The following is a 24,487-nucleotide window of genomic DNA, read 5'->3' on the forward strand; positions in this document are numbered from 1 at the left end:
CCCCCTTCCCCCCAAGGATGTTTGTGGCCAAATTTGGTTACAATTCATGTACAATTTCTATGACTAGTAGCGATTTAAAGGATTTACCTCTATTTCCCCTATTGGGCCCCCGCCCCTCCTGCCCCCGGGGGAACCAGAGCCAAAATTTATACAAGTTCTGTTCCCCTTCCCCCAAGGATGTTTGTGGCTAATTTTGGTTACAATCCATGCAGAACTCTAGGACAAGTAGTGTTTTTAAAGGATTTACCTCTATTTCCCCTATTGGGCCCCGCCCCTCCTGCCCCCGGGGGGGTCTGAGCCAAAATTTATACAAGTTCTGTTCCCCATCCCCCCCAAGGATGTTTGTGGCCAAAATTTGGTTACAATTCATGTACAACTCTATGACTAGTAGCGATTTAAAGGATTTACCTCTATTTCCCCTATTGGGCCCCGCCCCTCCTGCCCCCGGGGGACCAGAGCCAAAATTTATACAAGTTCTGTTCCCCTTCCCCCAAGGATGTTTGTGGCTAATTTTGGTTACAATTCATGCAGAACTCTAGGACAAGTAGCGATTTAAAGGATTTACCTCTATTTCCCCTATTGGGCCCCGCCCCTCCTGCCCCGGGGGGGGTCAGAGCCAAAATTTATACAAGTTCTGTTCCCCCTCCCCCAAGGATGCTTGTGGCCAAATTTGGTTACAATCCATGCAGAACTCTATGACTAGTAGCGATTTAAAGGAAATGTTGACGGACAGACGGAAAAAACGGACGGACGACGGACGACGGTTTATTTGTGCATAAGGTGAGCTAAAAATTGAGGTGTTTATTTGTGAGTGGGGGCTTCAAGGGCTACGTTGTTTATGTTTGCCTTGAAGCCCTCCAGTGTAGTGTTTTGTACTGTTGCCACAGGGAGGAGATTCCAGTATGTGATGGTGTGTGTGAAAAAAGAAGTACTTAAATGTATCCTTTGTGGCGGCGATGTGTCTGTATGCATAGGGATGTGTGGGTCTAGTGCGGGTGTCTACAGGTGTTACGTATTGTTCTGGGTTGATAGCCACGAGATGGTGTGTGATTTTATATAGGAGGATGAGTCGTGATTGTAGACGGCGTGTTTGTAGTGTTGGCCATTGGAGTGTGTATAACATGTCTGAGACTGAAGAAGTGTTATGATATCTGTTTTGTACATATCTTGCTGCTCTGCGTTGAGTTTTTTCTATTTGTTGTATTTGGCCAGTATTGTGTGGGTCCCAGATAGAGGAGCAGTACTCTAGTTTGGGTCTAACAAGTGCTTTATATGCGTGTTCTTTAATGTGTGGTGAATTGATTGTGAGGTTTCGTTTTAGGAAACCTAGTGTTCTGTTTGCATTTGCGGTGATGTTGTTTATGTGTTTGTCCCATTGGAGGTTGTTTTGCAGTGTGAGGCCTAAGTATTTACTGTGTTTGACGTGTTCAAGTGAGTGGTTATGGAGAGTGTAGTTGTGGTGGATTTTGTTGCGTTTGGTGGTAGTGGAGATGACGTTGCACTTGTCGGGGTGAAATTGCATTAGCCAGTCGTGTTCCCATTGTCCTGCATTGTCAAGGTCGTGTTGTAGTTTCTGTGTGTCTTCTTGTGTTGTGTATGGTCTTGTAAATGATACTGTCGTCTGCGAAAAGTCTAAGGGTGCTGTGTTTCATGTATTCATGTAGGTCGTTGATATATATTAAGAAAAGTATGGGGCCCAGACAGGTTACTTGAGGGACTCCGGATGTTACTGGTATTTTGTGTGTGAGTGTTTGCCCTCAAGTATTACTGTCTGGGTGCGATGTGAAAGAAAATCTGTTATCCATGCATGTGTGTTACCTGGTGATGCCGTAGTATTTGAGTTTGTACTGAAGGCGTTTGTGTGGTACTTTGTCAAAGGCTTTTGCAAAGTCCATGATTATGATGTCTGTCTGCGTGTTGTTGTTGTGGTTTTGTGTGAGGTCGTGTATGAATGTGGCCAGTTGGGTTTCGCACGATCTGGAAGGTCTAAAGCCGTGTTGTTTGTCGTAAAGTATGTTGTTGTTTTCCAGATGTGACATGGTGGCGCTGGTGATTATATGTTCCATTAATTTGCATGTGATGCATGTGAGTGATATTGGTCTGTAGTTTGCGGGATTGTATTTGTCGCCTTTTTTGTAAATGGGATTGACATTTGCGTGTTTCCAGTCGTGGGGAAGTGTTCCTGTGGTGAGTGAGCATGTAAATATTTTTGTAAGGATTGGAGCTGTGATGTCTTTGAGTTCTTTCAATATTCTGCCGTGAATGTTGTCGGGGCCAGTTGCTTTATGCGGGTTTATATTGTTCAGTAGTTTGTGTATGCCCTGTTGTGTTATGTGGATGTCTGGCATAATTGGGTGTGGTGAAGGTCCTTTGTCAGGTATGGTTGTATTCTGTTCTTGTGTGAAAGCAGACTGGAATTGTTGGTTTAAGATGTTGGCTTTGTCAGTTGTGTCCGTCAATAGATGTCCGTCTTTCCGTAGGGCTGTGATGTCAGAGTTCTCTTTCTTAGTTGTTTTTATGTACGAGAAAAGTTTTTTGGGATTGTGTTTTTTGTTAGGGTGTGAGGATCGAGGTTCGTCTATTGGTATGTCTGTTATCATTTTTTCTAGGTAGTTGAGGTATGCGTTTCTGGTTTGTTTTTGTAGTTCTGATTTTGTTGCCTTTATATTTACCTATGTTTGATTTCTGGTTTGGATTTATACTGTTTGTGTAAGCGTTTGGATTTGTTTATGAGTTGGCGAGGGAGTTTGGATTTGTGTGTGTGATGTGCTTGTGGGTATGTTTTTTGTCTATGGATTTGTTTAGTGTTGTTTTGAAGGAGTGCCAGATCTCCTCTATGTTGTCGTTTGATCGTTCGTCCAGTTGTGTATTTAATTGTTCAAGGTCAGTCTTTATGTTGTCCCAGTTGGCTTTATTGTAGATGAGGATGTCTCTAGGTGGTCTTCTGATCTTTTTAGTCGGACGTCAATTTCGGTGTAAACTATGTCGTGGTCTGATTTTCCTAGTGGTGGTAATATTTCTTGTTTGTTGATGATGGATGGCCTATTGGTTAGTGTAAGGTCTAATATGTGTTCGCCACAAGTGGGGGAAGCTGTCGTTTGAGTGAGAGACTTGTCATTGATGATGTTAAGTAGGTGTTGGTGTAGCTTAGGTTGTGGTGTGCTTGGAATGGTGGTGTTGGTGTGCCAGTCTATATGGGGTAAGTTGAAGTCTCCACTGATGTATGTAATTGTGTTATTGTTTTGGCCTATTCTATTTATGGAGTCTTCGAGGTGTTCGATTGATTTTCCTTTGTCTGAGGGTGGTCTGTAGTATGCGCCTACTGTTAGGTTATGTGAATTTGTCATGTTGATGTTAATATATATAGATTCGTTGTCTGTGTCTAGTTCTTTTGCATGTTCTGAGTGGTATGCATTTGTTACTGCTATCAGAACTCCACCGTGGCTTTGTCCTTTTTTGTTTGGAGTTCTGTCTTTCCTGTATGTTGTGTAAGAGTGTGATGGGAAATATTCGTGGGATGGGATGTTATTGTTGAGCCATGTTTCTGTACCTATTACTATGTCCGGTTTGAGTGTGTGAAGCAGGTGTTCCAGTTCAGGTTTTTTTTTATTGGAGATGGATTGGAAATTAATGGTATTTATTTATTCTATATATATATTTATATTTATATAACGTAAACAGGTAACAATTTTATAAGATTATTGAAAGTTGAAGATAACAGTTGAAGTCTGTTGTAAATCAATTGCAAATTGTTACTTCTTATTTTTGAACAGATAACTTGCCAAGCTCTGTAGGGAACCAATCGTGGCAGTCTGAAGCAGAGTTAGTCCTTGGACCTCCAATGGACAATGATTTTGAGAGTCTAGTTGAAGAGGAGAGGAGTGTCAATCCTAATCTGGAGAATTCAAATAACCCTGAAGACACTGGTATAGGGTCAGTAAACATTACTGTCAACTCTGAAGCAGCTACACTACCCATCCAGTCAGGAGGTGCCGAATATCAATGTGGTGCTGAAACTGGTCATTTACAGTTTGTTTCTCAGCAGCAAACATCTTTGTTTTCTTCTGTGTGTAGTAGAAAAAACTTTGCTCAACGATGTCTCAGAACCAACGCCGTAGGTTTGATGGTCCAGACATGGGACATCCCACAATCGGAAAAACAAGTCCCAAAAATTCAAGATGATGACGTGGACTAACTTCTTCATGGCCTATTCCATCTTTGGATATTATTAAATAGTGTTACCTCCCTTGCGGGTAGGTATCCATTGTGACATAATTACATCTCTTCATCTGAAAGGCATGACGTGACGCTCAGACACATGATATCACAATGAATACCTATGGTCAGGTGACTTATAAACTTGGAATAAGACCAGCAAGTGCATGGCCTTATAGGCAACAGCCACCGAATCAAGTTTAGTGTTTTGCTCCTCATGGGATTCCACCATTTTGTTACCAACATATGTTCGGCTGACGTTGACCAAGAGAGATAATCCTATGTTCGATTTTTAGGTCATATGACCCGAAGGGTCAGGATGACCTATTGTCATCATGCACCGTCCGTCATTGTGTGCCGTTTGCCGTGCATAAACTTTTCATTCAAACATTTTCTTCTCCAGAACCGAAAGCCCCAGGGCTCATATTAGGCCTGCGTCATGCTGGGATGAAGGGCTACCATGTTTTTTTCAAATGAATGACCTTGACCTTCATTCAAGTTCACAGGTGTCAAATCGGCTAAAATCTTTTAAACGACTTCTTGTGAATAGCTAAAAGGCCTAGAGACCTGATATTAGGCCTGTGACATGCTCGGATAAAGGGCTACGAAGTTTGTTCAAATGAAAGACCTTGACCTTCATTCAAGTTCACAGGGGTCAAATCAGCTAAAATCTTTAAATGACTTCTTCTCAAGAACCAAAAGGCCCGTTGCTCAAATGAATGACCTTGATCTTCAATCAAGTTCACAGGGGTCATATAGGTTAAAATCTTTAGACGACTTCTTGAGACTAACTAGGAGGCCTAGAGACCTGATATTGGGCCTGTGACATGCTGGGAGGAAGGGCTACTAAGTTTGTTCAAATGAATGACCTTGAGCTTCATTCAAGGTCACAGGAGTCAAAAAGGCTTAAAACTTTAAACGGCTTCTTCTCCAGAACTGAAAAGGTGCAGGGTACTCATTGGGCCTGCAGCATACTAGAATGAAGGGCTATCAAGTTTGTTCAAATAAATTACCTTGACCTTCATTAAATGTCACAGGTGTCAAATAGGCTAAAATCTTTACACAACTTCTTTTGAATAACTAAGAGGCCTTGAGTACTGATATTTGGCCTGTAGCATACTATTACTAGGATAAAGAGCTACCTAGTTTGTTCGTGTGAGTGACCTTTACATACTTTTAAGGTCGAAGTCATGAAATAAGGGGTCTGTTGTATTGCCTTAATTGTTAGTCACTACTGTATACTGTGACTATTTTGTTTTGTGCCAATAGTCAGATGACCGTTAAGGCCAATGGGCCCCTTGTTATTTTTAGATATCGCGATGCATCAGTGAATCGTTATATCTCTATTTAATAACATTGCTATATATGTCTTGTAACATTGTATATTTGATGCCAACATATTCAGAAATTCAGTGATAAGCCAACTTAATACGAAAATAATTATCTTTTTATTTCAGTCATTCAAATAATATTAAGGAGAAATTTTGCAATAATTAAATGTTGTACAAAGATACAGTCTAATAAAAAATGATAAAAATGATAAGAAATGATTATTTGAAAATGAAAAAAAGTCTTGATATTTAATTAGAACATGTATATCACAGGTATTTATTTCCATTGTGGTTGTCTGATCATTGGTATTTATATTCACAAGATTGATATTAATAATGATCTTAATAACTATTAATAGCACCTATTAAAAGTTACATACAGTGTATGTATAACATAACTATAAATATTATAATACTTTGACCAAGAGGAAGATCACATTTATTAACAAATAATTCCACTTAACTTGGTAAGGGGAGATAACCTAGCCTGCTTTTCATCAATATTCCTTTAACTTGAATACATTGCTCAAGTATTCTGCAAATGGGAAATTCAAATTCGATCAGAAAGTTACTTATCAACATATTGATTGATACTATTCTTAAGTCAGGGCACACATTAAACTCTTTAAATATGTATTGACTGGGGCCATATGCTCCTAATGTAACATTTATATGACAGAAGCCTTGAGTTAAAGATGCTCCACCGCCGACAAATAGTATTTTTTCATTATCAAAAACAGGAGCAGACGATTTAGTATTTTTCTTCAGTTACAAAAATTACTTATTTTACACCATTACCACCATTGAAAAGTTTGAGCTTTTAATTATACGTCAAGTTAAAAATATGAAAAATAATTAATTGCATCCCGAAAAAATTCCAACGCACTATGTCCTATATGGAATGAAGTACTGATTGCGCATGCACAAAAGGCAAAATGAAAATATATTTAAAAAATTGTGTTAATTAGACATACATACACACGATTGAATACCAATTATTGTTCAAATAATGAATATCATTTATGCTCTGTCGGCGGTGGAGCATCTTTAAATTGAATTTAAGGACCTTCTAGTGGTAGCGTCAAATGGATTCATTTATATGTGTTATAAAACGTAAACTTTGGATTTTAAATTATTTTCATATTACTTCATATTGGTATAATATTGTTCTTGATACTTCATGAAACTTTGGATTTCAAATATTTTCACTATTGTACTTCATGTTATTTTTTTTTAATTGGTAAATTTGTTCTTAATGCTGATGTAACCCAATAATATCACAGTATACTAGGGAATGGACAATGTTGAAGCATAGATATTGTAATATAACTGTTAATGTAAAGTGTTTAAAAGCATGGTCACACTAAGCTACATTCATGATTTAAAGCCTGTACTAGAAAGGTGCCAGCATAGTCACAGCAGCATAGCTTCAGCATATGATTTAAATGCAGTACATGATGCAAATTGGTAAGTGACAGTTAAAGTATAACCTTTAACAACATTGTCAATGATGAGGTAATAAAAGCACCAATATTCAAGCATTATTATTGTAGCAACAGTGTCAATGTCAAAAAGATACATCATGAAAAATGTGATAATTTTTAAAAGACATAATATGGTATTTCTGTATGAAATTGAAGTCAAGGCCTTTTAGCTGTTATAAAAGTTCTGTATGGAATTCGAAGTTAAGGTCTTTCAGCTGTTATAAAAGTTTTGTATAGAATTGAAGTCAAGGCCTTTTAGCTGTTATAAAAGTTCTGTATGCCACAAAAAAATCCTTTGGTGCTTCAAATTGCGGATAGTGTCCGATCTTCTGGTTTTCAGCACCATTAATACTTGGGTTGGAACATTTTTCTCTGAAAAAAAAAAATCAAATACTATACCTTACTTACCTAGAAATTATCAAGAATTTATAGTGTGTGCAACAGTACTTTTTAATATGGTCTTTCAGATTTTACTTTGACTGATTTAATTTTCCATCACCATAGACCTGGATACTTTTTAGCTCACCTGTGCCCTCGCCAGGGCAGAGGAGGTGCGGGCCCAATAGGGGAAATAATGGTAAATTCTATAAATCGCTTACTTTCCTAGAGTTCTGCGTGGATTGGTGACCAAATCTTAGCCACAAAGCATCCTTACTTGTATAAATTTTGGCTAGTGACCCCACGGGGGGCAGTAGGGGGCTGGGCCCAATAGGGGAATTCGTAGTATAAATTTGCTACTTGTCCTAGAGTTTCTGCATGATTATAACCAAATTTTGGCCACAAACATCCTTGGTGTAAAGGGGAACCGAACTTGTATAAATTTTTCTGACCCCCCCGGGGGCAGGAGGGGCAGGGCCCAATATGGTGAAATAGAAGGTAAATCCTAAAAGTCGCAACTTGTCTTTGAGTTTCTGCATGGATGGTAACCAAATTTGGCCCCACAAACATCCATGGTGGGAAGGGGAACAGAAACTTGTATAAAATGTTTGGCGTCTCATTACTTGTCATAGAGTTCTGCATGGATTGTTTGGCCACAAACATCCTTGGGAGAAGGGGAATATGAACTTGTATAAATTTTGGCTCTGACCCCTGGGGCAGGAGGGGCGGGGTCAATAGGGGAATTTGAAGTAAATCCTATAAATCACTACTTGTCCTAGAGTTCTGCATGGATTGTAACTAAATTTAGCCACAAACATGCTTGGGGGAAGGAGAACAGAACTTTTATAAATTTTGGCTCTGACCCCCAGGGGGCAGGAGGGGCGGGCCCATAGAGGAATTAGAGGTAAATATTCAAATTCCTTCAGAAAAGAAACAATGAACCTGTATCCAGAACATTACTTGGCATTACAAACCAGGTGAGCGATAAAGGCCCTCTGGGCCTCTTGTTTTGTAAGTATATAGTTACAGTACAATAATAGGAAGATTAAAAGAACAAAACTCTGGAGTGAAGTTGTGATATAAATCTGTGATATTATAATAGAAACTATTTCTGATCTACAAGTCATGTTGTGGTAAATGTAACGTTGGCCAGTGCTGTTTTTAAAACTGCTCATTAATCATTTTAAAGTTAATTTTTAGCTCGCCTATTCGAAGAATAGGGGGAGCTAATGTTGTTCACGTCGGCGTCGGCGTCAGCGTTGGCGTCCCAGTTTCACGTTAAAGTTTTTGAGCAAGTTTCTGTTTCGTCAATTGTTTAAGCTCAAGTCATCATAAATGTTTATGATTTTATTTTCCTAATGTGTATGGATGCTGAAGCATGATAATACAACCAATTTGGGGCCCTTTAGATTTTTTTTTTTTGAGTCTGTTAATTTGTCATATTTCATGTTAAAGTTTTTGAACAAGTTTCTGTTTCGTCATTTGTTTAAGCTCAAGTCATCATAAATGTTTATGATTTTATTTTCCTAATGTGTATGGATCTGAACGTGATAATACAACCAATTTGGGTCCCTTTAGTGGGTTTTTGAGTCTGTTAATTTGTCATATTTCCATGTTTACTTCTTCTGAATAGGCGAGCTTTGCTGTTCTCCAACAGCTCTTGTTGGTATATATGTTATTTATTGAACTTCTTATTGGTCATTGTTTTTGTTTAATGTCTTGTTTGTGGTAATTATTTAATAAGTGGTCAGGACTCAGGTTTTGTTATACAGTATTTAGATATGTGAAATGTATTTCAAAATAACATTTTGGTAATTAATGCCAGTGTAATTTTGTTTTACTGAAAGAGGTTTATAACCATAAACTTTTATATTAATGGTTCGGTTCACAATGAGTAATATTAATGTGGTCATTATTGATCATAAATATTTAAATGAAAATGTTTAATCACTGTATAAGTGGCTTAATTAATTATTAGATCATTACATGAGCAGCTGTCACCACTTACTTGTAGAACTGTATGAAGGCTGGAGGATTGATAACATCTGCCGGTCCATAGATCATGTGAACTGTACAAAATCATAGACAATCATGAAATTACTCTCATCCATCATGAAGATCATGGTTTATGTCTGTCTGTCTGTCTATTGGATATTTTTTTAAGATTTCGGTTGTCCTGGTAGCCAGGTCACTATACTGTATACACAGGTTTTGTAAAATGACCAATAACTTATTAGCTTTTTGATCAATTTTATTCAAACTCGATCAATTGGTATCAATTTGGTTGCCATGGTCTGAAATAAGGAGTAAATGGTGTGATTAGTTAGCCAATGGCTTACAGTTCTAGTTAAAGCTAGCAGATATACAAAGGGTTGTTAAAATTCTAAAACATCATAAGATTGTCTGCAAAGCTCTGGTGTCTTTATAGTAAAACACAGTTATAGAACAACAAAACCATTTAAACATAGTTTGTTATATAAATATCACAAATACGTTGTACATCATAGCAACATAAATATATATGTTATTTTTATTATCCAAAATGTCTCTGCCAAAGCTTCAATGTACCAAGTGAAATAATATCTCACAAAAAAGATGACATTAAGAAGTATCATTAATAACAATGGATTTAGTTTATATCTGTCCTATAATTAATAGGCCTAGTACATGTACATACAATATATTTAATAAGCAATTAACTACCTTTTAATGAAATTTATGGTCTACAGTAAAACGTGTGTATAACGAATACGCATACAACGAATTCATGATTATTATAACATAGTAATTTACAGCCCCTACCAATATTACTATGATATACTATGTATTTGTGATATTATTTTACTTGATACATTGAAGCTTTGGTAGAGATGTTTTTGGATAATAACTTTAATTTTACCATATATATTTAGCACAATATATTTACCACAGGTGTTAACTAGTCTGGTGTGAGAGATGAATTTTTGAAGAGAGGCAATTAAAAAAACCTAAACAAACAGTGAACATTGTACAAACTTAAAGGCAACAGCTTCTTTTTTAAAGAATGTGCCAAATGCCTTGACTTGTACTCATCTGTTTGAGAGTTCCTATTCTATTTAAAATGTGACTGAAGAGATAGTAAGATTTGTTTATTTTACATTGTATAGTGAGTAAAAAGGATTCTAGTAACATATCCTATATTTACTAAATCATGTTTTATTTGTATACTAAGAAGGTAAAATTGGGTCGCATTAAAGGATACCAAAATCTTATCACCAAATTACAGTATTTGAATGCCTTGGCAATGGTGCAACAATTATCATGTATTTCTTCATGATATTAAATTTACTTTGTGTGAATAGGACTTTGTCTTTAGTATCCAATGTACCCTACTCGACCCAATAAGTCTCCCCATCCCTATAAGCACCCCCTCCCCGTTTTTGAGGCCTCAATTTCACTTACATGTACTTTGAATTCAATAATGACTAAAATTATGGAACTGTGCAGGTTTCTCAATTTGCTTTTTTTTTTCAAATTAAATTAATGGTTTAGTCAATCTCTGTGCAATAATGTTAAATTTATACTCAAATTTGTTTCTAATTTTTCATTTTTTAAGTGCCCTTAGCTCTTATTGGGTCGAAAATGGTTATATTTCTTGGGGAAATATTTATTTATCTTCATGTTTTGTTATAAGTGATTGCAGTAGAAGCCCTTAGAATAAATAAAAATAATATCTGCCCCGAAGGGGTCGAAAAATGTCCGCCGTGCGCCGTGCGCCGTGCGCCGTGCGCCGTGCGCCGTACCGACGTGCGTTAACTTTTCACATTTTGAACTTCTTCTCAAGTTTGACCAGTGGGATTGAGCTGAAACTTACCTGAAATGATCCTGAGATGGTCCCGACAAAGTGTTGTTATTTTTCGGGTCGATCCGAAATCCAAGATGGCCGCCACAGCCGCCATCTTGAAAACACATTTTGAACTTCTTCTCAAGTTCTACCGGTGCGATTTGGCTGAAACTTGCATGAAATGATCCTGACATGATCCCGACAAAGTGTTGTTATTTTTCGGGTCGATCCGAAATCCAAGATGGCCGCCACAGGCGCCATCTTGAAAACACATTTTGAACTTCTTCTCAAGTTCTACCGGTGCGATTTGGCTGAAACTTGCATGAAATGATCCTGACATGGTCCCGACAAAGTGTTGTTATTTTTCGGGTCGATCCGAAATCCAAGATGGCCGCCACAGCCGCCATCTTGAAAACACATTTTAAACTTCTTCTCAAGTTCTACCGGTGCGATTTGGCTGAAACTTGCATGAAATGATCCTGACATGATCCCGACAAAGTGTTGTTATTTTTCGGGTCGATCCGAAATCCAAGATGGCCGCCACAGGCGCCATCTTGAAAACACATTTTGAACTTCTTCTCAAGTTCTACCGGTGCGATTTGGCTGAAACTTGCATGAAATGATCCTGACATGGTCCCGAAAAAGTGTTGTTATTTTTCGGGTCGATCCGAAATCCAAGATGGCCGCCACAGCCGCCATCTTGAAAACACATATTGAACTTCTTCTCAAGTTCTACCAGTGCGATTTGGCTGAAACTTGCATGAAATGATCCTGACATGGTCCCGACAAAGTGTTGTTATTTTTCGGGTCGATCCGAAATCCAAGATGGCCGCCACAGGCGCCATCTTGAAAACACATTTTGAACTTCTTCTCAAGTTCTACTGGTGCGATTTGGCTGAAACTTGCATGAAATGATCCTGACATGGTCCCGACAAAGTGTTGTTATTTTTCGGGTCGATCCGAAATCCAAGATGGCCGCCACAGCCGCCATCTTGAAAACACATTTTAAACTTCTTCTCAAGTTCTACCGGTGCGATTTGGCTGAAACTTGCATGAAATGATCCTGACATGGTCCCGACAAAGTGTTGTTATTATTCGGGTCGATCCGAAATCCAAGATGGCCGCCACAGGCGCCATCTTGAAAACACATTTTGAACTTTCTCAAGTTCTACTGGTGCGATTTGGCTGAAACTTGCATGAAATGATCCTGACATGGTCCCGACAAAGTGTTGTTATTTTTCGGGTCGATCCGAAATCCAAGATGGCCGCCACAGCCGCCATCTTGAAAACACATTTTGAACTTCTTCTCAAGTTCTACCGGTGCGATTTGGCTGAAACTTGCATGAAATGATCCTGACATGGTCCCGACAAAGTGTTGTTATTTTTCGGGTCGATCCGAAATCCAAGATGGCCGCCACAGCCGCCATCTTGAAAACACATTTTGAACTTCTTCTCAAGTTCAACTCGTGCGATTTGGCTGAAACTTGCATGAAATGATCCTGACATGGTCCCGACAAAGTGTTGTTATTTTTCGGGTCAATCCGAAATCCAAGATGACCGGCACATCTGCCATATTGAAAACACATTTTGAACTTCTTCTCAAGTTTTACTGGTTCGATTTGGCTGAAACTTGCATGAAATGATCCTGACATGGTCCCGACAAAGTGTTGTTTATTTTTCGGGTCGATCCGAAATCCAAGATGGCCGCCACAGCCGCCATCTTGAAAACACATTTTGAACTTCTTCTCAAGTTCTGCCTATGTGATTTGGCTGAAACTTGCCTGAGATGATCCTGACATGGATCGACAAAGTATTGTTACATCTCTGGTTGATCCCAAATTGAAGAAGGCTACTATGACACTATATCTAATTAATTTCCTACATGTTAAGGCCCTTGGGCCTCTTGTTTGAAATAAAATTTGTTGAAGGAAATGGAAAATGATCCTCCTGACAAAGTGACACCATATGAAATTAATTTTACTATTGCCAAGGTAGTCAGATGACCGTTAAGGCCCTTTGGGCCTCTTGTTGTGTTCTTTTCTTCTTTTTTTGCTCCACCAATACCAAAATCTTGTTTAACATTAGAATTTTCTAATTGCCTTTTGTCTAGATCTTGTACTGAAGTGTATTTCAATCCATAAACAAATTCCTGCTCTTACTATACACTATGTAATAGTAATTTTGAATTAGTAAAAAAATAGTAATTACTGTAAGGCCCTAAGGCTAGTCAATGATCTTAGGGCCAATAAATACAGTAATCGAAGGAGCAAAAAAACTACTACGTTTGGTACACAATACACATCTTACTATGTTGGTGAATCCATGTACCAAATAAGTTCCAAAGCCTTATTGATACCTATATTCTTGTCTTTGCATATTACAGAGTAAGCTCCCTTGTGGGTAGGTATCCAATATTGACGTCATACGCTCATTTTCTGAGCACAATTCAGCTTTTTTCCCCCAAAATTTATGATGTTACGCTCGCATACACATGACGTTACAGTCATACCTATCCAGCAAGGGCAGATAAACTATGTAATATGCAATTCGGGATCAGGAAAATAATATAGCTCTGTAAAATGGTGGGTTGGATGGATAGTCAGAACAATGGTGCAATGGACCTATAAGCCCTCTCCTCTCTTTTGGTTCCCTCTGGATAGGAGAGGCTGACTTAGGAATACATACCTGGTACCTTGGTGGTCTGTAGGGCACCTACCCACCTATCTCTGTTAATGGACCACTCACTGATGTAGTTAAGGAGGCTGATCATGACTTAGGAATACATACCAGGTACCTTGGTGGTCTGTAGGGCACCTACCCACCTATCTCTGTTAATGGACCACTCACTGATGTAGTTAAGGAGGCTGACTTAGGAATACATACCTGGTACCTTGGTGGTCTGTAGGACACCTACCCACCTATCTCTGTTAATGGACCACTCACTGATGTAGTTAAGGAGGCTGACTTAGGAATACATACCTGGTACCTTGGTGGTCTGTAGGGCACCTACCCACCTATCTCTGTTAATGGACCACTCACTGATGTAGTTAAGGAGGCTGACTTAGGAATACATACCTGGTACCTTGGTGGTCTGTAGGGCACCTACCCACCTATCTCTGTTAATGGACCACTCACTGATGTAGTTAAGGAGGCTGACTTAGGAATACATACCTGGTACCTTGGTGGTCTGTAGGGCACCTACCCACCTATCTCTGTTAATGGACCACTCACTGATGTAGTTAAGGAGGCTGACTTAGGAATACATACCTGGTACCTTGGTGGTCTGTAGGGCACCTACCCACCTATCTCTGTTAATGGACCACTCACTGATGTAGTTAAGGAGGCTGACTTAGGAATACATACCTGGTACCTTGGTGGTCTGTAGGGCACCTACCCACCTATCTCTGTTAATGGACCACTCACTGATGTAGTTAAGGAGGCTGACTTAGGAATACATACCTGGTACCTTGGTGGTCTGTAGGACACCTACCCACCTATCTCTGTTAATGGACCACTCACTGATGTAGTTAAGGAGGCTGACTTAGGAATACATACCTGGTACCTTGGTGGTCTGTAGGGCACCTACCCACCTATCTCTGTTAATGGACCGCTCACTGATGTAGTTAAGGAGGCTGTAAGGAACGGCGATCATCAGTTATACAATGTACATTTGTAATTTCACATCCAATTTTAACTTAGTATTTGACTGCAAGTAAGACTCCTCCCAGAAATAAGATCCCTCAATTCCCACCTCACCCCCTAATTTTTATAAACTAGAATGAAGGGGATTATCTGCAAAGAATGTGACCTTTAAGAGGTCAACATAATGCTATGTATAAACAGTTATTTATTAAAAGTCATTTAAGGATGACCTTCCCCATTTATTGAATCTGGAAAGAACACAAAGTATTGAAAGACATGATATGTTCAAAAATCAATATAAACATTATTGAAAACAATAAAATTCTCACCGACTATCAGCCATATGCCCATCTTTATGAAGTTTTATTGTAAAAAAATCATCAAATTCTTCATCTGAGGGGCGAAGTCCAAATGCTCTTCCTAACCTGAAACACAGATTTACTGTCTTACTGAGACTTGATTTAATAATTTGCAGGATCAAGGATATGATTATTGATTGCAATTTGACTGCAGATATTGACAAAATTTAAATATGTGAAGCCTATAAAGAAATAAATATCTAATGACTTTGAATGAGACCAATTATAATATCATATCTGCCTTCATTTCTTTAGTCAGAGTTATTTTCTGTCAAATATTTTAACTCAAAAATGATATCAACCAAAAATAAACACTGCAAGTTGCATATAATGCATATTCATTGTACCATAACCGTAAAGATCAAATTTAGTACAGTTCAACAAAAAGATAAATTTTTAAATTATAGAACTTTATAAATGATTAATAGACTTATTCCCTACCTAGATGGGGTGATAACAAAATCACAACCTGACCGAGGGGTAATTTATTAACGACCAACCCGAGGCTTGTCAAGTGGACATTCCAAAATTCCCCCCAAGAGTTGTAATTTCGTTGTCACACAATCTAGGTAGGGGTTGAATCTTTTTCTCCCATATAAGATGAGATAACAGCCTTTAAAGAAGCATTTTCTCCACAACATGAACATGATTCCACCGCAAGCACATCAATGTTCATCAACTACGCACACCACATTTACACTGTATGAAGTTATGATGTCGCTTTTTTGTTTTACCTGAATTTCAGGTTCAAAAGGTTAGCATGCACAACCTCTAATATATCCTAGGGGATGACAGAGAAATCTCTCATGGCTACAACCTGTGACAAACCCGTGAGAATAAGTGATAATAGATATAGATATATCTAGGATGAAGCGCCTGATTATAAAAGAATTAGTAAATACTTACGATATTTTGAAGATGGATTTGAAATAGAAAAATGTCGGTATCACATTCCCAATCACTGGGTTCTTCAAGATCTGTTGAACAGATATAAAAAAAATATATTAAGAAAATAACCATACATTTAAGGTATGTGCTGCCAATCGGAAAAAAAGTTACCTGTGCATGTCTTTCTTTTGTGCAAATATAAATAGATGTGTCACTATTAGTAGGGACTTATACTCCAGAAAATACGGTAATCACTTTTATTGAAGACCAATATTGCATAGGGTTGTCTTTATATCGATAAGGCTTCAAATCTAATCACGTCAATTTTTCATTGTTGGGGGATCTATGCATGTGTATAGACAAAGGAAATCTTCAGATTTAATTTATTTTGATCAAATAAAGTTATGCGCCAAAAATTTACATGACATAGGGAAACGCCAAATTTTAATGCACAAAATTTAACCATCCTATTTTGATACAAAAACGCCAAAATTTATGGTATATACTGTATATATAATATAAATATTATAGTATCTTAATATATCTATACTGTTGGGAAAAATTGTGCCAGGTCCCTGTGAATGAAACAGCATTATTTAATCTAATTTAATGAACTTACATATTAAGAAATCACCATTTTCAAAGCTGAATTTCAAATGCAAGCACTTAATTGACTTCTCTTCAGAACAAATATGTTTTATCTTGAACATATTTCTTGCTGTGTTATTGTTTTGTCTTTATTCAGAGAGGCTGTGGTGGCTGAGTTGTCAAGAGATGTCTCGACATATTACCACAAGCCCTCCGCCTGGGGGTCGCAAATTTAAATCCCATGTGGGGTAGTTGCCAGGTACTGACAGCTGGTCGGTGATTTTTCTTTGGGCACTGCAGCTTTCCTTCACTAACAAATCTGTCATGTCTTGAAATGACCTTGGCTGTTCATATGTCATAATCCTTATTTAGACCAGTAAAGCCTCTGATATTTTTTATATACAATGATAATATCTGGTGTGGACATTCCACTTACCCATTGTATTAGCATTGGCTTGTTTGTCTCAGGAAATATACCTACAAACAGAAAATTAATGAAAAGAAATATACTTTGAAATGATTTTAGCTATGGTAATTCTCATTGTTGAGAAATGTTTAGAACAGAGTCAAAATTGAAGGGACATTTCAGTTGGGCTAATTCTATTACATAGCCATGACGCTAAATTAGTATAAAGTATTGTTCGATATTCCTTCAGAAACATAAAACAAAAAATATTCACAAATTCCATGATATTTCAATTGACAACGCTGAAATTCCAAATGGTATAGCAATACCATTAATGTGCTTGGCTGTACCCATACCCAAACAAAAGAAATGCAAAACGTAACCACTGAGGAGTTGGTGGAATTGTTTTTCAGACAAGAGCATGTACCTAATAAGGTAACCACACTACTGTAAGAGCGATTTGATCAGTTCTAGACAAAAGTTGCCTTACTCCACTGTCACTTGCAAGGATTCTGCATACAAGACATCCAACCACAATGTGTAATGGTGGACAGTAACAACATTTCCAACGCATTTCACCAAAGTGGGTTTTTCTGACATATTACAATAATACCAACTACTTTAACTTACATTAGAACTGGTTTGTTTCCGATATATTTTAATACACTCTTAGACTAAATTGCCCTTTAATGAAGAGGAATATATCAGCAATGATTTTGTCGTGTTTAATTACATCTTTGATTTATTGATTTTTTTTTCAAAACTGAAATATTCAATTACTAAAAATTTCACCCCAAGCCCCCAAAAAAACCCATCCTATAGCAATTATTTTCTATATCCATGAATGGGGTTCCTATCTATCTACTCAAAATGTAAATTTTCTTTCAATGCGTAAGGTGTTAAGCAGGAATAGCTTAAACTTCAAATTTTCAAAAAATATATTATGATACATAGATTGCTATTAAGGTTGTACTTACCTCCATTTGAGAGACAAAGTGACAGAATCTTGATTTTGCTTTCTCCTTTGTTGTGTCTGCATATAAAGAAACAAGACAATGTTATGTAACAACTTGAAGGTAGGAATTGACAAAAAATGACAAAAAAAGAAGAATTTTAGGTTAGAGGTTGAAAATTAAATTTGATTTGAAAGATAAATCTAAAATCCATGAATTTAGGAAATGTTCTTAAAAGGTAAATTAATTGTGGCAAACTGAAAACAAAACCATCTTTTAACACCTAAAACATTTTAGTTTTGATAAACTGTCAGTAAATTAAGTGATGACAGAGCAAGTGGTGGCCTATAAAGGTCAGTGTTGTATCTAGTCTTTATCATTACCTCGCCAGAAGTTCCAGTGCCACTGTATCACCATAGTCATGAGCAAGGATGTGGGCCTCAGTGATACCCAGTTTCAGCAGCAAGGCCTCGCCAATGTCTGTCTGTTCTGACATTGTGAAGGCATACCCATCCATCTATCAATACATAATATATATATTGACATGACACATATACTGTAACAGGACTGTCAATCTTTGAAAGCTAATTTTTCATAATAGCGTAACAGGTGAGGAGAAAATGTAACGGCCAGACCAGTGCTTGAACCCAGACCTCTGAACAGCTCTACTGATTGAGCTACCTGGTCACTGAAGATTGACCTAGTCTTGTCCTGCTATATTCCTCTTTCCTTTCTCAAAGTCTTTGTCATCAAAGACACTGGAGTATCTAATACCACCACCATGGGTATTTTGTTGGATGGCAAATTTGTAAAAAGAGAAGAGAAAATGTAGTGGCTAGACCAGGGGCTCAAACTTGGACCTCCAAACACTAGTCAGATGCTCTAGCGATTGAGCTACATACCAGGTACCTGGTCGCAAATAATCCACCCAGTCCATTTCTGCTAGTCTAGATATCACAGAATTATAAATGAAATATCATGCTACCGTATATTATAAGTTATTGCACGGCCAGATAAGAGTTCATGTCCCACAACCTCCAAAAACTAGCTGTGTGTTCTAACCCATGGGGCCAGTAATCAAACCTATCCAGAACTGTTACAGATGAATATGTTATAAAATTGCATTATAAAATTTATTTAATATAAATCTGATCTTATTGACATTTCCATATGATTATTTATCTGAACATTTATGAGAGTTTATTACACTATAAAATTCACAAAATTTACCGGTTTGTCACTGAATCCAAATCCCAGAAGATCGTACAGGACAACTTGACTGAACTCAGACTTGAGGTCATCTAAAACCTGGAAAAAATAACAGTATCCATGAATTTTAAGTGATGATACAAGTACAACATAAATTCTGGAAAAGATAGGCCTGGAAATGTACTGAGGAATAGACTAATAGAATATTACCCCCTGCCTCGTGAATCCAACAACAAAATTAAAACTTGAGGGGTAATTCATAAATGTCCAACCTGAGGATTTATATTCCCATGCAAGTTGAGATGCAGAGAGTTGGACATTCATGAACTCACCCCAAGGTTAAGATTTCGTTGTCACCATACCCAAAGCAGGTAACGATTATTTTTTTCCCACACACAAGAGACAAGAATGAGATAGTATCAAAAATAAGAATTACATGTATCTCAGCAAAATGATTATGGGATTGTCAACCACACATGAAATCTTATTATGACGTCATCACACATTGCAAGTCACAATTATGTACGATGAATTCATGACGTCACACGATTGTTTTGTCCCTGGTATATTATAATCTGCTGGTGTAATTTACTGGCTTGTATCATGTAATACACTCATGTCGCCTGAGGCTGTATTACATGGCTACCTATGGCCATGCAATACAGCCTCGTGATATCTTGTGATACATTTCATATGTTGATATGATATACAGCAAGCCTGGGGTTTACAACATTTTGTGACCTTGTACAGAATATCGCTGACCTTCATATCCACATATGAAAGTGTCTTATTATTAATAATAGTCTTAACCCTTGAGACTGACAGAGAAATCTCTGACTACTAGAACTGTGTATTATGACCACTTGGCTATAAAGACCATTTTATTCTTCTGTGCATTTGGCTGTATTATACAGACCTTAATCCAGTCATAGCTTGATGTAGGAAATCCATGAAATATAAGCACTGTACCCTTGTCTGGATGTCTTCCTTTTTCATCTAAAAACACAAAAATACAAACCATCAAAAATTTCTTAAAACTAAGCCTTCTGTGTTCAACCTTACTGTTCTAGCATTCAACCATATCTGATATACAAGTATTTAGTTTACATGACTGTATGAGCATTGCATGTCTACCACATTCAAATATCAATCATACATATATTCATGTGCCTTTAGTTAGCAAACACATCTGTATAAGGACTGTTTGGCTTTATAAGACACTTTTGTGGCATCTCAAATGGTTAATATCAACACAGTTTGACTACCAAGTGTACAAATTAAGACCATGAAGTACTTCTAAGATCTATTAAGGATACTCCCCTTTATTCCGCTCCATCAGTACTGAATCGAATAGATGATGATCAGAATCAGACCATAGTCCCTTTGCTATAAATATATGTGGGCATTTCTCTTTGTCCCTTGAGTGTCCTTACAGACAGGTTTGACAGTATACAGCCAGCTTTTCCGTTTATACAACAACAGGATTTTCACTATTAAGTATGACACTCATCTCTCTTAAAGCAAGTTATTGATTGACACAATAGCATGCAGTCTACAATATAATTCTTTACATTAACGGTCAAACCTGTTTAAAAAGGACACTTAAGGGACTTAGCAATATCCTTTATTGACAGGTGTCCTTTATACAGAGATTAATTTTATATCAAATTGTGCCAAATGTGATTGACGAGTCTGTCCATTAAAGACAGCTGGTGTCATTTACATAGAGATTGATTTTATAGTAAATTGCACCAAATGGAGTTGATAAGTGTGTCCTTTATAGACAGGTGTGCTTTATAGACAGGTGTATTTTTATACAGAGATTGATTTTATAGTTAATTGCACAAAATGAGGCTGTTGAGCCTATCCTTTATAGACAGTTGTCCTTTATCCAGATGTTAGTTATAAAAGAGACTGCACAAAAATGAGGTTGATGAGTCTGTACTTTAATTATTGCAGAAAACAGCCGAGCATCCTTTGATTTAGAGAGTTAAGTGTTGAAGGGAATTAAATGTTCATTTATTATATATAGATGTCCTTTATATGGATGTCTATAAAATGTAGAGGTGTCATTTATAACAGACTTTACTGTTAAATATGTACATCCTGCTAATACTTAGTTTATATACTACTGATTATGACTTATTACATATATATTATACTAATTATTACCTAAACTATATTTGTATTTTGCAGGTAGCAGTTATTCTTTGATTTAGAGAGATCATAATAAAGACATATGACAGTTCACAAAGTGTTGAAGCTCAATATGTATCATAGACAGATGTCCTTTATAACAGCTAGATTCTACTTTATACATGTATACATATTTATATCCTACAAATCCTTTCTATATTCTACCGATTATTACATACCTATATAGAATATATCATGTTTGCCAAATTTGAAGAAGGTGCCTTTATCCCTCCACAGTTTGGCCCTATCGGTCAAAGGTGGGTTTGGAAGCATCCTCAAAGTTGCAGCTATCAGCACTGTCAAGATGGCTGTGTAGATTAGCCAACCCATCGTAACTTATACCTGCAAATGTTTGAAAATCACATAACTGTATTGTTATACAGTATTATATAATCAAAACCATACAAAGTGTTATGCATCATTTTTAGCATTAAAAACTGTTTAAGAATGATAAATTAGCTTGTGTATCTCAAGAAGGAAAGTGCAATTATTTCATGAAAGTATATATATACATGTAGCTACATGTAGTCCAACATAGCACAATAAAATTATTTGCTGAAATTTTTTTAGAAACAATAATAACCCCACTGAGTCTCAAGAACTTCAAGCAGACATAGACAGTGTAGTCACTTGGACTAGAGACTGGAAAATGGCCTTGAACACTAAAAAATGCAAACACCTCAATATAGGCAATCTAGAACAAGACACGCATTATTCCTTCCTACAAAATGAACTAATAGAGAAGGTACAGTGTGAGAAAGATTTAGGTGTACTTTTCGACAACAAACTTAAATTTAGTCAGTCAAGCAGTTAACAAAGGAAATCGCATACTGGGGCTAATATTCACGGGACATTTGTCTATATATAGATATAACTATGTTTCTTAACCCTGTACAAAAGCCTAATAAGACCTAACTTAGAATATGCAACCCAGGTATGGTCTCCACTGCTAAAAAAAGATCAGATCACTCTTGAAAACGTCCAACGTAGAGCCACTAAAGAGTTCACTCTATTGAAAATCTACCATACCATTCAAGACTTAAAAAGTTGGGACTTCCCACCTTAGAATATAGACGTAAAAGGAACGATGTGATCGAAGTCTATAAAATTCTGAATGGTATAGATAAACTAGATAAAGACAATAAAGTAACTATCAACAAAAATTTCAAGTTAAATAAAAAATTCGGACTCCGATATTGTTAGTAATTTGTAGATGTAGTTTAAATTAAGATTTATCAGATTTTTTAATACTTTTAGTACAGCAGTTGCTGAAAGTCGATACATTTAAACATGCCTTCATTTTAAACTGTGTCGCCATAGAAGTTACGATTAGTAACGAAAGGAAAGTCGGAAAAGTTCAGACCCGATTCCGGAAAGTCAGACGTTACAACGGTAGTCACATTACGTTCTCGGCAACGATTTACAATGTTAGGCTAACTTCGGCTTGTTGGACGTAATTGGGAAGCGATGTTAAGAATTTTATCCGAATCATAATCGCTCATCTTGACTTTTGATTTACTCTCATGCATAGATTTACAACAGGGATTTTTTTTTCACATTCCTAAATCATGAAAAAATATAAGAAAGATGTGGATATTTGGGCCTTTAAGCCTATTTACTATTATCTTCAGCTAATACTAGAGGTAATAGTTTAAAACTCTTTAAGAAACAGAGCAGGACTAAAGTCACACAAAGTATACATGTATTTAGTCGGCGAGTGGAACTCCCTTCCAAACTTCGTAGTAGAAGCCCCTACTCTGAACTCGTTTAAAAAAACCGACTGAACACTCACTGGAATTCAGTACCATGCAAGTTTAACCCTAGTTTTTTATATGGCACAACCGGACAACTATCTAGTAACTGAACAAAACGCGCCACAACTAGCTGGAACCAGCTAACTATGGTGTCTAAGAAGAAGGTAACAGGTAACAGGTAATAGTTACTGTTGTACTTTACGTACTGTAGCTAGCGGAAAAGTAGCTACTGTTGTCTAGCGGAAAAGATATAAGTCAGTCAGAAGGTAATATCTTTTCAGCTACAACAGTAGCTAGCGGAAAAGATATCCCATTAGTCGGTCAGAATTAAGCGACCACATCATCAGTACGTGTATCCCTTTCATTCATTCAATCTTTAATTCCCCTTAGAGAGATAAAATATCATATATGTATGCACATGCATGCATACCAATCCTTGTGCTGCTAACATATAGTTCTGTTAACATTTTTTACAAACCGAAAGTAGAAACAAATGGTAGTGCCAGCATTTTTTTCACCAACAAAGTAGAATATAAACTATGCTATCTGGACGTATGTATGTTTTTTACGTTATCATGTCAATGCATTGAAAACATCAATATTGATAGTTTGTTAATACAAATGACTAATGTACAGGTACCTCCCACACGTAAACACGTGTCTGTGATTAAAAATGTAAATACATCCCACAAACCTTTGCACCGGAAATAAATTTGAATTGTGGAATGTACTGAGCATGCGCTTTTGTAGGTTCCGGCTAGTTACGGAAGCAAACAAGATGTCTGCCGTCAGTACTTCTAGAGCGAAAAAGGGTGATGTAAGTTGATAGACAATCATTCATTAACTTTGTGATATATGTTTTCACTATTTTCGCTAACCAAATATACTGCTCTTTTTAAGAAAACGATTTCGAGATACATAGGAGTCAGGAGATTTGTTTTGGTGGTGTTTTTCGTCGTGTTGTTTCAACATGATTTGGTCTGTTCAAAACACTGCATTCTGCAGTAGCCCACCGGCTAAATAACCGCGTCAAAATATTTTCTGTTAATCTTAATTACTCGCATTTCGTTTTATTTACAGCCTTTGGCGAAGAAAACCCCTACCAACCCAAAATATAGTCACATAGAACATACAGTTGATACAGGTAAGTTTTCAAAACATGTACATTATATTTTGTAGTTTTGTAAAACGCTAATAGGGAACAGAGGAGTGGTGGACTCATGATTTTCCTGAGGGACTCATTAAAATTTTGAGAACCCTA

General features: G+C 37.1%; 2 protein-coding genes and 1 pseudogene across 4 annotated transcripts in view; 2 read left to right on the forward strand and 1 right to left on the reverse strand.

Moving 5' to 3' along the window:
- Positions 1-5,409, forward strand: part of LOC138304983 (uncharacterized) — a 32,161-nt pseudogene extending 26,752 nt beyond the window's left edge.
- Positions 5,410-5,541: 132 nt separating this feature from the next.
- On the reverse strand, positions 5,542-23,952 carry LOC138335930 (mesoderm-specific transcript protein-like). 3 transcript variants are annotated; one of them, XM_069285131.1, is made up of 12 exons: positions 23,867-23,952; positions 21,652-21,814; positions 20,193-20,272; positions 19,298-19,375; positions 18,451-18,584; positions 18,092-18,147; positions 17,145-17,185; positions 16,139-16,209; positions 15,203-15,298; positions 14,787-14,863; positions 9,417-9,477; positions 5,542-7,402 (listed from the first exon to the last, which is right to left on the reverse strand). In XM_069285131.1, the coding sequence occupies exons 2-12, from the start codon at positions 21,800-21,802 to the stop codon at positions 7,276-7,278; spliced, it is 972 nt and encodes a 323-aa protein (XP_069141232.1). In that variant the 5' UTR covers positions 21,803-21,814; positions 23,867-23,952; the 3' UTR covers positions 5,542-7,275. The 3 variants fall into 3 exon arrangements, with proteins under 3 accessions (XP_069141232.1, XP_069141230.1, XP_069141231.1); XM_069285129.1 differs by lacking the exons at positions 5,542-7,402; positions 23,867-23,952 and adding an exon at positions 23,796-23,866 and having other exon boundaries at positions 9,225-9,477; XM_069285130.1 differs by lacking the exons at positions 5,542-7,402; positions 23,867-23,952 and adding an exon at positions 23,705-23,820 and having other exon boundaries at positions 9,225-9,477.
- LOC138335927 (centrosomal protein of 41 kDa-like) overlaps positions 23,929-24,487 on the forward strand; it is a 28,327-nt gene continuing 27,768 nt past the window's right edge. Inside the window, exons 1-2 of the mRNA XM_069285119.1 lie at positions 23,929-24,043; positions 24,307-24,370. Of these exons, the coding sequence (XP_069141220.1) occupies positions 23,963-24,043; positions 24,307-24,370 (145 nt within the window). The 5' untranslated portion in view covers positions 23,929-23,962. The remainder of the gene's footprint in view (positions 24,044-24,306; positions 24,371-24,487) is intronic.

This window comes from Argopecten irradians, chromosome 12 (genome assembly GCF_041381155.1).
Source record: "Argopecten irradians isolate NY chromosome 12, Ai_NY, whole genome shotgun sequence".
NCBI classification, from domain to species: Eukaryota; Metazoa; Mollusca; class Bivalvia; order Pectinida; family Pectinidae; genus Argopecten; species Argopecten irradians.